Consider the following 19,008-nt stretch of genomic DNA (forward strand, 5'->3'; position numbering starts at 1 on the left):
ATGAATTAAGATTCTCGGGTGTTGGTCCCTTAATAAAGACTGAAACTGCTCGGTTATATATATTTTTAATCATTATTGTTGCCATGATGCTGTCTATTTGACCCCTGTTCTTCTGGGAAGAAACCCCCTTTGAGCAATGGACTTTCTTTAAGACTAGGATGTCCTTCAGTGCTATTTGTTTGGAGTGTAACTTACAATAAAGGTCAGCAGCTGTACGGCAGAACCTGTGGTCGGGAGAGACAGAGGAAGCAGGCAGGAAGCTGGCAGGCATGGAAAGGAAGAACTCATGGTCACATGAGAGCTCATAGAGTAATCTAATTTTCCAAAACAACACATGCGCATAAAGAGCCATGAAAATATCTGCCCATCCTGATTACAACCCCATTACAAGCCAAAAAAACAAAGACAACTTAAATAAACACAAAACACAGTTTTAAATCATGATTTTGTATAGGCTATTAACAGTTAGCCCTCCCGAATAGGAGGTCATAAAAGAACCCACAATTAATCATTCCGAGATCATTAAAAACAAACAAATAAAAAACAAAAACAAACAACCTGCAGGCCTCACTGACATCAGTTAAGGTCAAGACTCAACCATAAGAAAGACACTGGGCAAAAACACATGGGAGAGTTTGTAACGTGCGATGACTGATCAGCCATGGACTGCGCAGCTGGATAACAAAAATGGAGAACAACAGAAGATCTGGAAGTCCACAGGCTTACTTTATTAAAAGAGACACAAAAGCAGCGGGCTTCTTGGCGCTAGCATGCGTCACAATAATTGTACATGTTCACGGCGTCAAATACATTGATGGCCAAGACGAAAAATTGCTGGCACAACAAAAACAAGGAGGCGCCTGCCTGTGGCGGGGTGCCACACTACGTATTGTTCCAAGTTCCAAGTCAAAAACTACTGCTGACAATAAATAATTTTTGGTCCCCAAGTCTTTCGGGGAGAATATCTTGTGACCAGATGAGAGAAGTTTAACATTTTGGAGTGTGTGTCACCCATTACTTCTGATGTAAAATATAAGAGTATTGACAAAAGTCAAACGTGGTGGTTGCAGTGTGATGGTCTGCTCTGCTACTTCAGGATTTGGATGACTTGCTCTGATTAATAGCCAGAGTTGGGGAATCCAGGTCCAGAAAGTAAAAAGCCTACAACTGATTGGCTTTAGCCACAGGTGGATCCAAATGGCAGGTGGCAAGCTCATAGAAGCACCTGTTGAGTAGAAGCACATGTGGCTAAAATTAAACGGTTTCAAGGTTTGTTCTCTCTGGACCTGGAATACCCAACCCTGTTCATAGCACAATTAATTCTGCTATCTATGAATGTAATATTTCTTTCTAACATCTTATTGTAAAAATGCTACATAAAACTGCATTTTCCTTCCATCTGCCAAACATACATCCCAAATGTCCATCCTTCCCTTCCATTGTTGAAATTTGTGTGTCCATGCAGCTCTAGCTCTGCTGCTGTGAGTTTGTTTTGTTTGCGGGCTTTGTGTCTATGTGCTTTTAGTATGAGCTTTGTGTGCGTGTTGACCCACTTCTTGTTTTTGGTGAAGTAATAAGGAAACTCATAGTCAGGTCTTTTGTAAAAACACACTATAGCCACACTTCCAATTGGCCAATCCATTTCAAGAAGAATAGAAGGAAATAGAAAGTGGTTGTGTAAGCTGGTCAAGGGGCTTGCTACTTCACAAATGCAACAGTTCCACAACAGCTATTCAACTCCAATATTTGTTTTAAAGTTGCTTACATACAGACTCACAGTTTGACAGTATGCCAAGTGTCAACACTGTATGTCAAACAAAGTCTTGATGATCAATCAAAAATATCGGTTGTTTACTAGTTTTGATCTTCTGAGGTATACCACTTTCTTTTTCTACGTATGATGCGTTTGATTACACTTACTATACACATTATATCGCTCACCTAATTTTTATGCTGAAATCCAGCCTATTCAATAATTAGTTTACAAAACTGTACAAAACTTTGACATCCAAGATTTTCTGAAAATTAGATTTGTAATGTTATAAAGTTCATTTTATTAGCTATGAATTTACAAATGTACTTACATTTAAATGAGAATATAGTACTTCACATTATGAAATACTGATCTCTGCATAATTTCCTGAACGTAAAATGTTTTAGTAATTGAATGTTATGCTTTATTAATCTGTGACCTCTTAATGAAGCCCAGTGAGCAGGCTCAAATTCGGGTAAGGGGTGGATCAGTTTAAAGTTCCTTTTCACAACGGAAAACTGTTTGGAGTTCCAAGGATGTGAAGAGCACTTTATGATGCTCATTAAAGGACTTTATGATGCTGGATAATGTGTTTTGCATTTTGTCTTCACAAGTGTACTTTTATTACCAGTCTGTTTTTTCTATTCTCTTTGTTTTTAATAATAATAATACTACTAATAATGATATGAAATTCTATTTGTAATGCACTCAAAGTGCTACAGAGAAAAATACAATAAAATAATGTTCATAATTAAATGTCATAGGCCTTTCTAAATACAATGATTTTCAGGCCTGATTTAATTAATTAATATATATGTTCAAAATAAAATAAAATGTTTGATGAGAAATACATTTTTACTCTATTCGTGAAGTTTTACTGAACTCAAAGTTCAGTGAATCACAAGGTTTCCTTTTCCTGTTGGTCATTTTCTGCTGACTTTGGCAGGTGACCTAAAGTTCACACATTCAAACTCACACACACTTCCCGTGCTGCTGACATTTTGTAGTCACACAGTAAGAGAGTTTGAATAAAGAAATGAACAGTAAAAGGGTCCATGCGGCTTTACCCGACCCTCCTAGTCAAAGAGGAGACGACAATGAAGAGGAGGAAAAGGTTTTTGGGAACATTTTTGCAGAACTGGAATCTGTGGTTCTACCTCTGGGAACCACATTAAGGTATCATACATGGCAACAGTTAGTAGTTAAACAATTAGCTGTGTTGTATAGGGACATTTAAAACATTGTTTAAGAAACTGTAGCTCTTATGGCTGAACCATATTTGGTAATATCAACACAAGCTTGAATTTATAATAATGCTGAAAATTTTGATCAATCAAGAAAGGTAATTATAATAATTTAAAAAAACTGAAAACTGAACTGGTACACTGTTACTAGAAAAATCATTTTGTTTGTTAAGCTCTAATTGTTAATTACCAAATATTTTTATGAGAAATTTAAATTTACATTTTTGAGCTTTGAAACCACTGCTTATGTAACAGATGTACAAACACATATACAGTAATACAAGTTTTTAGTAACATTCTAAGTCCTTATTTCCATTGGTAAGCATTTCTTGTATTTCCTTTGATAAGCATATAAAATAAAATGTATACATGTGAAAAAGAGAGCACAACTCACTCAAGAGGATCTGAACCAACACACGTGCAGATTTGTTGCTTTAATTTGTTCCAACTTCTAATTGAGTGCACATCACATGCAAAACAATGTAAAATACATAAACACAAATATCAGGGAGGGCGCACAATAAAATTTACTTGTGTAATATGTTATAGTTATGAATGCATAACATCAAATCCGTTATGTACAATACTGTGTAGCCTAGAAGTCACCAATTTTTTTTGGGTGGTTATTAATGGTAAGGGCTACTACCAATTTGATAAACATTTATTACATTAAGAAATGCACAAATTATAGATATATTTATGTGACGATAATCTCGCAATAATTCTCATCAATAATTTTGGAATATCAACATAATATGAAACACTATTTCTATAGATATCTGCAAGTATTAACATTTCAAATGATCACCACTACAACATTCCCAGGAAATTCTGAAGCGTACAACTCATGCGCTCTTTGGGCTCTCCGGGTGCCCCTGGTGTAGCCAATGTTTTATTTCCGGGTAGACTCGGTTGTTTCTGAATTAAATATGGATCTCGCGCGCCCTCCACAGGCGAGTACCTCGACGTACTACCCTTCAGCTGCAGTTATACACAGCCATAATGCACACATAATCATGGCGGAGAATGAAACCCTGGAGTGTATAACGGAGCACGAGCGGATTCTACAGGAAATTGAAAGTACAGATACGGCTTGCGTCGGTCCAACGCTTCGGTAAGAAAATCTGTTTTCTTATAATCTAATACAATTGGCAGTGCCATTAAATGTATTTCGTTCACCTATTGTACCTTTTGTTCGTAAGCTCGTTTATTCGTTAGCTGTCTTAGCAACCGGTAGGGTATGTTAGCAGTTTTAGCTAAACGGCGATGTAATGTTGAAAATCAACAATTGCCGGTGCATTAGCTAGAAGGGTAACATCATCGACCGGCACTTTGGTTTAATAGGTGCGTATTTCAGTGTACCGCCTACGTGGACATTTGCGAAATGTGGTAATTGACCGGTGACCTGTCAAAATGTAAACATGAATTGTGGGTGTGGCTATCTGTCTTAACAATGTTACTTTTGTCAGCTAACGGTTCTATCTATTACATACTTAATTACACTTGTAACCGTTTTACTTTAACATTCTTTTACTCGTGGGCAACGGTTGCAAGTGAAATTGATGAATAATATATATTGCTTTTTGAGCTAGCTGGACAATAAGTGCTCAAGGATTTATGCATCATTGCACATTTGTCGTTGTATCATAATTACTACACTTTAAATTGTCAGACGATTCACCACATCATCTGCACAACTTCTTATTGCATTGTAATTACTGTAACTAACTGGTTACTTATTTTCACTCTATTTTTGTTTGATGACTCACAACATCATTTGCACAGCTGTCGCTGTTCGGTACTACAGCACTAATGGCACCACATGTAAAGATTCTCTGTAGATACGTGTCATGTTAATACTCTTTTTGTGTAATTGTTGCTTACTCTGAAATACTTGAGTGGCTCATACTACTGGAGACAAATTCCTTGTGTGTTTCCACATAGTGTACTTGGCCAATTAAAAATTCTGAACATTCAGGCATTTCTGATATTTCCCCAATGCAGCGGAGTGCAAATGCTTCCTTTTTTTTTTACGGTGATTGAAAACAAATTGTGTATTGTTTTGCCTGTGGCTATTATTCAAACCAGACAGATAGTTATAGTAGTCAAATAACATTTCATCACATTTTCAAACCAAAATAATCGTCACAAATCAAATTACAACAATCTGAAGTCCGGTGCTTTTCAATGGACAAAGAGGGTCATTTCACCGAGCAAGACCGCCATTTTGACTTGTGACGTATGCTCGGAATTGTCAATAAAGATGATACTGATTTTGAACTAGCTGTAGCTGGCTTTCCACTTTTCTTGCATAATAGTATATTAAAAGGAGTAGAGCCATTTCAAGTGTTGATAAACAATTTATCAGAAGTTGAATACCTCCCATCACCCATAAGTCACTCATAAGACAAAACTGTTAAGAGTTTGACAATGCCTCTGTAAACCAATGAGATTTTAAGCTTTATTAATGGTACAGTTATAGAAAGTTGTTTGCATACAACAATAAGCTATATGAGAATTTGAGTGTAAACATATACCGGTAGTTTAAAGTACAATTCTTCTAGGATAATTCTAGAAAAAAAAAAGTTGATTAAAGACAACAAAAACGTTTGTTGTATTTACAATGAACCAAGTGACTATAAAGCAAGTAAGCCAGATTTTATCTGTGTTTGATTAGCAAAACATCGGCCAATTACTATAAGGCCTAATATCAGCTATTAGCTGGTCGATTAATCGGTTGGGCCCTCGCATTGCCTACTGTCTTAACTCTAGGAATGGGTAGCAAAGTTGGTACTTTTCTCTGGTACATCAATTTCAATTACCACACACACACACACACACACACACACACACACACACACACACACACACACACACATTTTATGTTGTGTATTGTTGAAATGTTAAGATCAGTAAATATTTTCATAATATTGTAATTGATTTATTCTTTGAGACAGTAGGCCCTACTGGTTATAACATGGCCACCACTACTTGGTTAAAGTTTCCCACAAAGGCTTAATATCGGACCATGCATACACTTGCAGCAAACTCACAGCAAGATACTGCACTCCCCCCAAGGGCTTTTGTCATGTAGACCTCTACAAAATATGTGTGGCTTAGAAGCATGCAGCTTGGGTAAAACGTTTTCAACATGTCAATAATTCCCTGCTATTCCAATATTTAAGTGGGTCTTTGGCATTACGACGGTGCAGGGTTGTAATAGTCTAGTATTTGTCATTAGAGTTAGTTTTTATTCGGTTGTTTTTAAGTGCTCTATAAATAAAGTTGATTTGAGTTACTGTCCACCTGATGTAAACACCTACTAAATCCAAAATAATGTGTTATTACACTCCTAGTCAAATGTTTGGACACATTTCTCTAGCTTTTCAAAAAGTACAATTTCAAAGCATGATTAAGCAAGAATGTGTGTCATACTTTTGGTTCTGTATGTACATGCTTACTGCAGCTGCCCAGTTGAGTGTTACGTGATGTGGCCTGGGGACTTCTCACATTGTCTATACACATTCTTGGTTGTCATACTCTTTTATTTACTTTGAAGTAAACATTTAAATTTACTGTGGTATGATTATTTGATGGAGGGGATGCAGCTAAGCCTATATTTCTTCTTTGAGAAATAAAGTTTTGAGAGAATACATTACAGGCACAACTCAGTTTCTTCAAATGTAGCATTTTATATCACCGCCCATAGATGGCGCCATAACTTTAGAAAACAATGTTGGTGCTTCTGTCCCATCCATAATGATTCTTTTTCTAATCCTGCCGACAGTTTAAACCTATCAACCTACCCCAACTATTTTCTTGTATCCTTCATTTATTATGGTTTAAAATGTAATACACTCAATTGTTAAGCTTTTGCTGGGTTGTAGGGAGCACTTGCCTTGGAAAATGGAACCCTCTTTAGTAAGTTGTAAGTTGTTATATTCCTTTAGGAGTGGGTTATAAAATATGTTTTAAGTATCTGCTATTCCTTTTTTGTCTCATGTCCAATAAGTAATTCATGTTAAATGCACAGTTTCTGTGATCAAACATGATCAGAATGCTGTTTGATGTATTTTTGTTTTTTTCACACTCGACTCAAGTCACTCACTGAAGTGAACCTGGGAATGAATCTCTAGCCAGTACCCACCTCAAGATTTGATTATGGTTCAGGGGAATTCAAATAAATGACCAATTATCGGTGCGCCTTCAATTGATGCACATTTTCTTTCTATGTATTGTTTTTTACTTCCCCCTACTTTTAAACATTTGCAGTGGATCATAGTTTATGATTACAATGAATTGCAGATTTATAAATAAAAAAAAACGTATTTTTTTAAAAGAAGATAGTGGTGTATTTGAATGTAACGTCTGCCAATAGCTGTTTCTCAGTATTGTAAAAAGCCAACCAGAAACAAAAGTTTTTGACAAAAACACAAACCCATTAAAAAAAACCTAGATATATGTTTACTAGGCTACAACAAACAATTATTTTTTATAGTCGATTAATCACCAACAGTAGTTGCGAATCACAATTAGTTGACTACTAAGCGGATCATATGTAAATCGCAGCATATTTTGCCAGCAAGCAGCTGCCTTTATAATAACCATCATTATCATACAATACATACATATAATACTTTTGTGCATTTTAAAATGGAAAACTGCTTACTTTTGCACAATATGGAGAATTCACTGTGCTATGAAAACTCAAATAAGAGCCCATGGCGTGGGTCTTGACATGATGGTGTATCATGACTCCAAAGTTGACAGCATTGCGCAAAAATCATTGTTATGACATATGGATTCTTTGGCAATAAAGATGCGATTTACTTCGTCCTCCAAGTGGTGTGGATTTTTTTTTTCATCTAACTTGCCAGGTGGCTTGGTGTCTGGAAAAAAGTTCTAATAGGTTGTTTAACCTGCTCTCTGAGTTGAAATGCATATTTTCACTCCTCATGTTTGTCATGGCTCCAACACTGATCACTTATTCACATTTTGGTACTTTTTATGTGTGCCCCATCAGCTGTTAATTAACCCTATCATAAGATGGTTTGGGTTAAGTTTTCTGTTGTTTTGTCCTCACTGTGATTTTCTGTGCCAGATCAATCTATGATGACCAGCCAAATGCCCATATGCGCTTCATGGAGAAACTGGATGCCAGGATAAGGAATCATGATCGTGAGATTGAGAAGATGTGCAATTTCCACCATCAAGGATTTGTGGATGCTATCACAGAGCTCCTCAAAGTCCGCACTGATGCAGAGAAACTTATGGTAAGCAAGCTTTTGAGATTCTTTAGGCCAAAACTGATACTACATATATATATAATTCTTTCTGGATTGTACTCGGGTTTATCTTTTTTAAGTGGCCATTCCAACCAGTGTGTAAAAACCCAATTCCAATGTACAGTAGTTGGGACCCAACAAGAAAAAAACAGGTCCTCCTCAAAACTCTGCCTGGTCGGTTGATGCAGAATACGTCATATCAACGCCTCAGGGAAGGTGGCCCACCTCAAAACTTGTCCCGTTCCGCAGTGCAGAATCAGTATGGCATTAATTGAGTTTAACTAAGTGCAAGAATGTAAAAGTAACGCTTAGGGCAAGATTTAAACATTTCTATTGAGGTAACATCTCTAATTTCTGCAGGTAGAGCATTCCAGAGCACTATTGAGGCCGAGCAAATAATGCTCTAGAACCTGTGGATTTCTTTTTGGCTCTCGGAATCACCAATAAAACAGTGTGTCGTTATTGAAGATGTCAGGATAGAATGTACGCTACCACAAAGTCGGCCAGATAGGAAGGTGCTAAACTGTGCAATATTTTAGGAGTAGGTAACAGAACCTTGAAATCGCATCTCAGGTGGACCGGGACCCAATGCAAGTTGTCCATTATTGGGGTAATATGATCAAAAGCTGCAGGCTTTTAATACTAGATGTGGGAAGACCGGAAAGCAACACGTTACATTAGCCAAGGCGAGATGTGACAAATGCATGAATTATTAACTCTGTGTCACTATCCATCACATATTGTGTCCCCCCCCTACAGATAACAGTAGGTTGCATTAAAGGTAGAAAGCGTTTTGAAACTATTCATTTTGACTGAGCTTTTTATTTACATTATAAAGCCCTGGCATTTGAAGAGCGGTATGTAGGCTTTTTATATACACTGCGTTTGTGGAAATTTCTAAAACTCATTGGAGTAAAAGATTATTAGCAGTAACTGTCATTTATACCTTCTCTCTTTTTGTGGAGTCTTTTGCTGTGCAGTGGAAAAAAAGTGATTATATAGTTTGCCATGCTAGTCAGAAAACTTCCTTGTTGAAAGGATTGCATAAAAAGCCGACTGGTCAATTGGGTCATGGCTCTCAGCCGTGTGACAGGAGCAGATAGTTCAAAAATCCCCATCCAGAATCGAGAAGTTTGTCACTGAATCTGTGAGAAAGAGCCTGTCACAAGCCATTAAACTCCATAAAAGGCCCAGTGGACCGATGATGGGTTCAGGTCCCTGCTGCCTGGTTAATCTGAATTTGCCTGTCTTTGTCCTTGGTCCTTCATGGACAATGAGCTGATTACAAGGTTGAGCAGCTGCAGGAAGAGTAGTGGAGAGGGAAAAGAGAGGGCATGAAGGGGGGAGGGCAGATGCAGAGGAGACAAATTGATTATGTGTACCTAAGAAACTGTTGAAGATGTCAGTCAAAGGGTCAACATGTTCTGTGCACTATTCACCTTTCAAATAGTTGTTTCAGAGTCAGCAGGATGAGGAAATCGTTTGCCATCATATCAAGTTTGCCATCATATAAGTTTAAGGGAAAACACTGATTGATCATGTGGTTTGAAAAAAAAAAAATAGCTCAGTCATTGTGGGCTGTTTAATTAATTAATTAATTTATATTGTAGGGCGGCACGGTGGATGACTGGTTAGCACGTCCGCCTCCCAGTGCAGAGGACATGAGATCGAGTCCGGGCTTCGGCCTTCCTGGGTGGAGTTTGCATGTTCTTCCCGTGCTTGCGTGGGTTTTCTCCGGGTACTCCGGTTTCCTTCCACATTCCAAAGACATGCATGCTAGGTTAATTGAACACTCTAAATTGTCCATAGGTGTGATTGTGTGTGTGGATGGTTGTTCGTCTCTGTGTGCCCTGCGATTGGTTGGCAACCAGTTCAGGGTGTACCCCGCCTACTGCCCGAAGCCAGCTGGGATAGGCTCCAGCGCCCCCTGCAATCCTTGTGAGGAAAAGCGGTTAAGAAAATGGATGGGATGAATATTTATGATTTTTACCATTTAATTGCGAGAACCGTGGAGCACTGTGAATCCTTGAATACTTCATATTACACAGAATGTCATCGAGTACAAAAGGACTTGAAGGAAGGAACAAAGAAAACTTAGTCTTGTTAGGAGAATGGATATTACTACAGATTGAATTTCTTGTGTATTTAAAAATGTTGAAGTTAAACATCATGTGTGTTTTTAAAGGGCCAAGTGACAGACACTAATCGAAGACTACAAGAAGCTGGGAGGGAGGTAAGGTGCTTGAAAGAAAAATCCATCCATCCATCCAATCATCCATACTGGTTTGGTAATATAAACATTAAAACATAGTAATATTGTTCATCAAACATATCCAGGGGTGTCAAACCTGCAAAGGGGTTTAATCCGGCCCCCGAGATGATTTTGTAAAGTAAAAAAAAATAGTAGTTGGACTAATTAAACAGATGGCCACAATCAAAACATATAAATTAGTAATTTCACAAGCAATCCTCAGACGAGCAATGCAACTTGTACATGGAATTGCCCTGGATGTCATTATTTTACACACAACCTAAAGTTACGGTTTGTTTAAAAAAATAATAATCATAGACCGATAGAAACATGTTAAATACGAAAATACGACACATATTTAATTACTGGTAACATAAACACATATGGCAAGGATTAATGTCCTTATAACTTCATTAATTGCGCCACACAATGCATTCTGGGAACAATATATATGCAGAACAGGTAGCTCCAACACGCCCGGAACTCATACAGGTAAAGTGTTGTTGCGTTCCATTTGCATTCATGTTATTTTATGGAACAATTTAATAACAGTTGAGCCCCGTAATGTAGGGCTGGCCCACAAATAGCGAAAATCTGCGTATTATTGACAGCAATTGTTTTTAAGTTATATAGCATGATTTTACCTATCTGGCCCGCTTGGTAATATATTTTCCTGCATGTGGTACTTGAGCTAATATGAGTTTGACACCCCTGGTTTATTCAAACTGGTGATTGTAATGTGTGCTATATATACTGTTTATTAACTGTTATTACTTATGTGTTTTGATTTATGTGTTTGTCACATACAAGTCTATTGACGTAAAGAAAATAACATTACATCTTGCACGTATGCCCGCTTTAACATGTGATAGCCGCTCAATTTTGGGACTTCTATCTCACGACCTGATTTTGGGATGGTTGACAGGTGACAGCTCAAACTGGCGAGGTGATTCGCTGTCGGATCCAGCAGAGGAACATGGCCACAACTGTGGAGAAACTCCAGCTCTGCATACCAGGTAGCACAATACATCACACAGGGGTCACCAACATGATTCTTGCAGGCACCAGGTAGCATCCAAGGACAACATGAGTCGCAAGGCTGTTCTAAAAATAGCTCACCAGTACGTATGCGACACTCGTTCTTCGCTGGTTCGGCGGACAATGTTCACAAAGTCTGTCCTTCTGCACTCAAAATTTGCTTTTGTGCTCCAAATTTCTTCTTATGTGCTTGTAATGGGCTCTTTAAACAAATCCACTACTTCCTGAACTCAATACCACTCCTTCAATGCCATAGGGAAAATGCCATATTGAGATATTTTGTTCTGTCTTTAAAATTGTCTGTCATTGTTTTTTTTTTGGGGGGGGGGGGGGGGTTATGTATTAAAAGTACTAGTAGTATCAGTACTTGGTATTGGTATCAGTAACTACTCAAGAGTACTCATACTGGTATTGGTTTGGAAAAAAAAAAGTGGAATCGAACATCCCTACTTTAAATTGTTATTCATTCATTATCCATACCACTTATCCTCACTAATTTTATAAGTTCTGTTTTCACAAATGTACATTTGCTAAGTCAAATCCCATTGTGTGTTTTTGAAAGAACTAGACATATATTCAGTATCTACTTTCAATACCTGGTACTACAAACAACGCTCTTTGAAGTTGTGCTCCCATTTTAATCTTTTCAATATCACTTAATTTTTCAGACCCCTGACATTTTTTTTTATTATTTCTCTCCTGTGTGTTGTTTGTTGTTGATAGATTGTTAGATTGTAGATTGGTATGTTTAAAAAAAAAAACTGGTAGGCTCTACATTGTCGTGTACGCCAATGATGACACAATGCACGTACCCGATTCCAAACACGTCCACTACCTTCAAAGATATGCTAAATTCCCATGTCTATCAATGCAGTATACTGGTGTACAATGTATTTGTCCCACTTTAATTCATCCTGGCATATGACTCCTACTTCCAATGACAAATCTGCTTGACCAACCTTTGGTACTGGTTTATATTTCCCAGTTTGTAGTTGGATTTTGAATTTGTAGGGTTTGCTTAGTGAAAACCTAAAAACATGTTGCTAATTCATTTTTCTCTCTTCCTCTTTTGCTCTCTCTCCCAGTGTTAGAAATGTACAGCAAATTGAAGGAGCAGCTCGAGTCCAAAAGGTATCAATTTTAGAGAACAAAGTAAAAGATTTGGGTGGATTTTTTAAAGTGCTGGTTCAACATTTATTTGACACACAGTACCTTGTAGTTTTTACGAAATTATGATCTACTCTGTCAAGGATAAAGCCACCTTCACCATCAACCGCAAACAAGAACCCCCTGTCATTTGTAGACTCAATGCCTGTTTTATCTGCTGCTAATTCAAATGCACTTTGAGTTTACTTGAGAAATAGTAACTGTATATAACATTCTTTATGCCATTCAATTTTTGTTTTTTCAAATGACATTTATCTATGTTCAGAGGTGGGTAGTAATGAGTTACATTTACTCCGTTAGATTTACTTGAATAACTTTTTGAAAAGAGTAGTTTTACCACACATTACGTTTTACTTTTACTTGAGTAGATGTGTGAAGAACAAATGCTACTCTTTCTCCGCTATATTGGGCGACACTAGAGTTGTTACCCGCCGCTCCATTCATTAGATTTACCGTATTTTCACATATGCGCTCTGTTTGACTGACTGTGTGGGAGCATTTTCGCAGACACACCCTGTTGAAGACTGGCAGGCATGATGAGGACCCGAAAGAGTCCACTGAAAGATGACGTCTTGGTGCTTTCGCTTTAAGAAACTGCCATGGCAGCGCCAAGCGAATTAAGCCACAATTTGTGAATGGATTGGGCATGCTGGTGCTAACATGTCTGCTTGTACTGTTGTTCGAGCTCAAAAAGTTCATTTTATTTTATTTTTATTTTATAATTTGAACATGCCCGCATTTGCACACAATTTTATGTTTTTGTCTGTCTGATGCCAGAGGTGGCAAATCCAGGTCTAGAAAGTAAAAACCCTGCCACTTAGCACAAGGGGCTAAAGGTAACCGAGCACCCGGGGAGCTAGCTAGGGAGCTCACTAGCTAGCACCTGGGGCTAAAGCCAAACTGTGGCATGGTTTTTACTTTCTAGACCTGGATTTGCCACCTCTGCTGATGACGTATTTTTTTTTTTAATAAATGAGACTTCATGCTCAAGCAGTTACTCAGTAGTTGAGTACAGACGCTCCCCACCTTACGAACGAGTTACGTTCCGGACGATCGTTCGTAAGGTGAATTTGTTCGTAAGTTGCTTCAGTGCTATATTTTGTATTATAATTTATGTTTAAAGCCTATATAAGTATATTGAAGGTTCATATAAGTATGTTTAAGGCTTGTACAAGTAACCTGCATTGGTTTGTACTGAAAAAAACTTAATAAAATGGAGAGAATACGTACAGTACTGTACTGTACTACGTATGTTAGACAGAGAGAGCGAGACACACACACACAGTATGTACATGTACGTAATAAGATAAATAAAATGAAGTTTAACTTACTTTTGGAAGATGTACTCGATGCTTAAGGAGATGATGGAGGAGGAGCAAGAGGAGGATTTTATATCATGAGAGATTCTTCGTCGTCGCTGGAATCAGCTTCAAAAGTTATTTCCTGCTTCATGGGGACCGGCGTTTCTTCCTCCTCCTCCTCGCCACATTGCTCAGCCTCCAATGAGCTCTCACAGCGCCAATCGTCGGTATTAGCGGCGGAAAGAAGCATTCCGCGCAATACAAAATCTAACTTACAGCATTTCTTTCCGAACATTTTTCGACATACTGTACGCGCAGAAATGTTCGTATGTACCGTTGTTCGTAACTCGAATGTTCGTAAGTAGGGGAGCGTCTGTATCCTTTTCAGCAAATACTTTTTTACTTAAATTGGTCCCATTGGACCTGGCAGTGCTCTGCCTGGCAGCAACCGACCACTGTTTTATGAATGTGTGTGAATGGGTGCATATGAGCACTTTGGGCATCATATGGTGTAAATAAAGCGCTATATAAAAAACAGCCCATTTACCATTTACCTGTGATTGGCTGGTGACCAGTTCAGGGTGTACCCTGCATCTGGGATAGGTTCCAGCATACACACAACCCGAGTGAGGGTATGCTGTACAGAGAATAGGCACATGGATCATGGATGTTCTATCATCCATCCATTTTCCGAACCGCAAGTAACTGCTGTAATTTTGCTTTTGTGCTCACAAAGGAATCTGGCTTATAATGTAATTGTAACATACCAAATTCACACTACAAAGAATAATTACTCTGTTATTTGTGCTATAAAATCAATTGTGTATTTAATAATTGCATGAGAAAATTTGTTGGACATGTTATGGCTATAACCATGCAACACCACATTGATTATCATGCCGTTAAACAGAATGAAGGCCTTTAGTATTCTACAGTATTAATACTTTGATGTACAATGAGTGTTTATTGTATGTTTTTAGCCTTGAGGAAACAGACCTTTGGGAATGCAAGTTTTTAATCTGCCAGCCGCAGTAAGTAAAAAAGTAAACTAAAAAGAGTTAGGCAAGCAAAGAGTTAGCCCAACAATTTTCTTATTATACTGTAAGATTATTATTTATCTGTTAAAAATATCATGAAAAATATATTTTTATTTATGATTTTTTCTGTCAGTATTACAATTCACCAAGGAGTCTTTACTTTGTGGGTTTGCTTGAACTTCATTTTTTACCCCACGAACTTCACTGACAGAAAAATAATGACCCTTTTTTGTTCATTACTGTGTACCAAAGGAACAGGCCATTCACTGGCAAGACAATTGACCCTCAATGTGCCCTTGTTTGCGACAAGGCCCCCTCGTTGCAGTCCAGTCAAGGCCCACTGCCAATCTTAGGCAATTAGACCATGTTGGCTACTTTGAGGGATATATGTATGTGTTTGGGGAGGGGCTTCTACTTTCAGGACTAATGACATGACTTTCCTGCTGTTACTTTAAACCGACAAGAGCATGTATTGCTCAAATACTTATCATTATGTAGACTGAATGTGGTTGCTGGGCAGGTCACGGTCCTGCCACTTCTTGCCTTTGTGCTTTCCTTCCTGGTGTGCTGCTCTCTGACAGACCTTTTCACTGTACAGTTTATGCGGCTGTCTTCTGTTCATGTGTGTACAACACATTTTACACTCACTGACCGACCAATTAGATCCCTCACAGCCTGCCTATCAGCCTAATGATGGGAGTTCAGCACACTGAACTGAGGGTGAACCCCTTTGGTTTGTGCTCACTACCAAAGACCGCAATTTTAGTCTTTAAAGCCCCTTTTCCACTATAGTACCTCAGTTTTTCCACAGCTTTAATTAGCTCTACCCGCCTCAGTTTGTGGGGATTCATTTATTGGTTACAAAAGAAGCATTCCTTAGTCATTGTAGGAGACAGCTCTGGCATCACTAGTTTAGAACCACATTAAATACATAATTCGAGGGAGATATGCTAATTTGCAGAGGTGGAATTAAGTCACACGTGTTGCAAGTTGCAACTTTCAACCAAGTTTCAAGTTATTGTGGCAAAAATCAAACACTTTTTTCATTATTTGTTTGATTCATGAGGATATCCAAATTTTAACAGGGAAGATTTGGTGTCATCTCCTCCAGTGTGCCACTGCCCTATACCATGTCACCACATTCCCAGGATGTTTATACAGTATAATTTAGCATTTCTTTAGAAATAACTCACATTGGGTTTGCATACAAGCTGCGGGTTCTTGCATCTAATTTATTATTATTTTTTGAAATCACTTTCTTTACACGAAAGTCATACACTGCTTGAGTAAATCTGAAGCACTACAACCCTATTAAAAGCAATTTGCCAATGATTAAGAAGCTATCATGGGTTTTTAAACTAGCTATCGCCTTTCTGTGTACGATTTATCTCCTTAGATACTACTCTGCGCTGAAAACTATGGAACAACTGGAGAAAGTCTACATCCCTCGGTAAGAAATTTACTACATCTCCACTGCTCTGGCAATAATGCTCCAGTAAAGCCGTCTGCAAACTATGATGCTACAAAGGTTCTTTAAAGTAAGGTTCTGTTGACAGCAAGTGGCACAATGTGTTTATAAAGGTATTTAATCAATCAATCAATCAATCTGTATGATGTTTTCATTGTTCAGCACCTTGAGTTTCATTTTAATGTATGAAAGGTGCTATATAAATAAAATTTGATTTGATCCATTATACAATGGGGTTTTAATTAGACATCACTTTGAGTTGCATTTTAATGTATGAAAAGTTCTATATAAAGTTTGATTCATTGGCTGATTGCAATGGTCATCATTAGTTATTGTTTTGATTTCTTGATTTAAAGAGTCTTAAATGCACTACAAGTATGCTTTTTTATTTAAGCAATGCTTATACTGTCTCTCATGCAGAGTAAGCCAATATAGGTTCTGTCAGATCATGGCTGAAAATCTGCCCAGACTGAGGGAGGAGATAAAGGAGATCTCTATGTCTGACCTAAAGGACTTCCTGGAGAGCATAAGAAAACACTCAGACAAAGTTGGAGAGACTGCTATGAGACAGGTTCTAGGATTTGTGTTCTCACTCATAACCCCAAATCTGTGTTTGTTGCTGATTTGATTGTGTGTCCATCCAGGCACAACAACACAGAACCTTTAACAGTGCAGTAGCAAAGCAGGCCAGTGTGGGCCACTACACTAAGCCTTTGTACTCTCTCAATGGTCAAACGCACACACACAACAATCTCATGATGGACGATGACGCAGACGACGAGGACGATGCTGATGAGGAGGTAATGAAACTGCGTGGTTTTCATGTCATACTAGTTACAATGACTACAAATAAAGTATAGAATGAGTCATTGTATTTGGAATATAGTCCTGTTTCATTTTTTACAATTACATTCACGATGATTGTTGTGGACATTACCATGTTTTTATTGATTTTGTAGGAAATTTCAGCACAGAACTGATGAATTAAGAAAATAACTGAAATTTTAGCTGTGTTTTTTACATCTTAACAGGTTCTCACAGCTCAGGATCTTGTGGACTTCTCACCTGTTTACAGATGTTTGCACATTTACGCTGTGCTGGTATGTTATCCAACACCATATTCCATTTCAATTTTCTTTTTAATTGTGCCAAATCCTTTTTATTTTATTTTAATGAAGGCACTAAAGTTATCTTTTCCTTTCATGATTTTTGGACAAAATTTGAGAATCCTTAAGATTTATGTATCTGCAGGGAGACCGAGAAACATTTGAGAATTACTACAGGAAACAGAGAAAAAAACAGGCCAGGCTAGTTCTGCAGCCACAGGCTAATATGGTAAGTAATACTTGACTTAAAAGTTAATAATGTCTGATACTGCAATGTTTTGGTATTGAGCCTTTACCAAGTAAATACAGAGCCATATATCGCCAATACCAATAGTTTTTAATGTCGGTGTTCTGAGCGATCTGCCACCGATCATTTTCCTGCCTGCAGCCAAATAGAGACCAGAATGCATTGCGTGTCGCAAAACATTTAATTAATAAAGTTATCAGGACTTTAATGTGGAGTATGTCACAATACAGTCACGAGGGGATTAAATGCTCCATGCGAGTGCTTCCCACATACGAGTAGATAACAGTACAGTGTGTTGGGTTGAAGTGGAATAAAATAATGTAACAATCTAATGTAAATAATGTAATGTTTTGATCACTCATCGAATTTCTGGCGACATCTATGGCTACGTTCACACTGCAGGACATGATGCACAATTGCTGCTAATTGGTGGACTGGTGGACTCGTTTCGCGGATGTTAGGAGTTCGATTCACGTGTCTTGTCAGCATAAATTATGCAAATTCAGATGTGCAATCGTCTGCTTCTAACTGGTGGACTGTTTTCACGCTCGTTCCTGGTTGGCTGCTGTCCTCGGCTTCCACAAGCGTCAGTTTTGAATGTTGTGTTTACAAACAGGAACAGAAATCCGTCAGACTCATTTTTTTTCATCTCATATCGCCTGAGTAGCAAGGTTGGAAGAGGTAGAAATATTTTGGGGAAATGAGGCGACCTCATTTCATTGAGCCATCTTCACGGAGGATGACGTCGCATCGTTGTCATGCGTGAATAACCGTGCAGGGCTGAATTCCTACTATCGGCACAAATGTCAACTTCACGCTTCATGTTTCAAGTGTGATTAAATTAAAAACAAGTAATAAGTTAACACTGTTACTCAAAACAGCTTTGTATATTCACAGACATGCCAGTAGTCTCCCTTCCAAGTACTCTCTGCCGCCCGCGCAGAGCGCATATCAGGCTTTTGATGACGTATGAATCGGGTGCGTGCGGATGAGCGTTCATAGTGCAGACACAGCGCATACATATCCGATTTGTATCCACATACGAAAGAGGCCCAGATCTGGTGTGAAAAAATCGGAATTGTACCGTTCACACTGTATGATAAAATGAGGT

General features: G+C 38.1%; 1 protein-coding gene and 1 long non-coding RNA gene across 3 annotated transcripts in view; one reads left to right on the forward strand and one right to left on the reverse strand.

The window, feature by feature from the left end:
* Nucleotides 1-704: 704 nt before the first annotated feature.
* Nucleotides 705-2,190, reverse strand: LOC144038489 (uncharacterized). The gene is made up of 2 exons (XR_013289231.1): nucleotides 2,085-2,190; nucleotides 705-1,225 (listed from the first exon to the last, which is right to left on the reverse strand). It is a non-coding gene; the product is annotated as an uncharacterized LOC144038489 (long non-coding RNA).
* Nucleotides 2,191-2,828: 638 nt separating this feature from the next.
* The window catches only part of exoc6 (exocyst complex component 6), a 45,513-nt gene continuing 29,333 nt past the window's right edge, over nucleotides 2,829-19,008 (forward strand). For both annotated transcript variants that reach the window (XM_077550493.1, XM_077550494.1), the window contains exons 1-11: nucleotides 2,829-2,929; nucleotides 3,951-4,111; nucleotides 8,099-8,270; nucleotides 10,468-10,515; nucleotides 11,459-11,549; nucleotides 12,657-12,702; nucleotides 16,473-16,526; nucleotides 16,965-17,115; nucleotides 17,189-17,344; nucleotides 17,576-17,644; nucleotides 17,796-17,879. In XM_077550493.1, the coding sequence (XP_077406619.1) occupies nucleotides 4,014-4,111; nucleotides 8,099-8,270; nucleotides 10,468-10,515; nucleotides 11,459-11,549; nucleotides 12,657-12,702; nucleotides 16,473-16,526; nucleotides 16,965-17,115; nucleotides 17,189-17,344; nucleotides 17,576-17,644; nucleotides 17,796-17,879 (969 nt within the window). In that variant the 5' untranslated portion in view covers nucleotides 2,829-2,929; nucleotides 3,951-4,013. The remainder of the gene's footprint in view (nucleotides 2,930-3,950; nucleotides 4,112-8,098; nucleotides 8,271-10,467; nucleotides 10,516-11,458; nucleotides 11,550-12,656; nucleotides 12,703-16,472; nucleotides 16,527-16,964; nucleotides 17,116-17,188; nucleotides 17,345-17,575; nucleotides 17,645-17,795; nucleotides 17,880-19,008) is intronic.

The sequence above is a fragment of the Vanacampus margaritifer genome, chromosome 18 (assembly GCF_051991255.1).
Source record: "Vanacampus margaritifer isolate UIUO_Vmar chromosome 18, RoL_Vmar_1.0, whole genome shotgun sequence".
NCBI lineage: Eukaryota > Metazoa > Chordata > Actinopteri > Syngnathiformes > Syngnathidae > Vanacampus > Vanacampus margaritifer.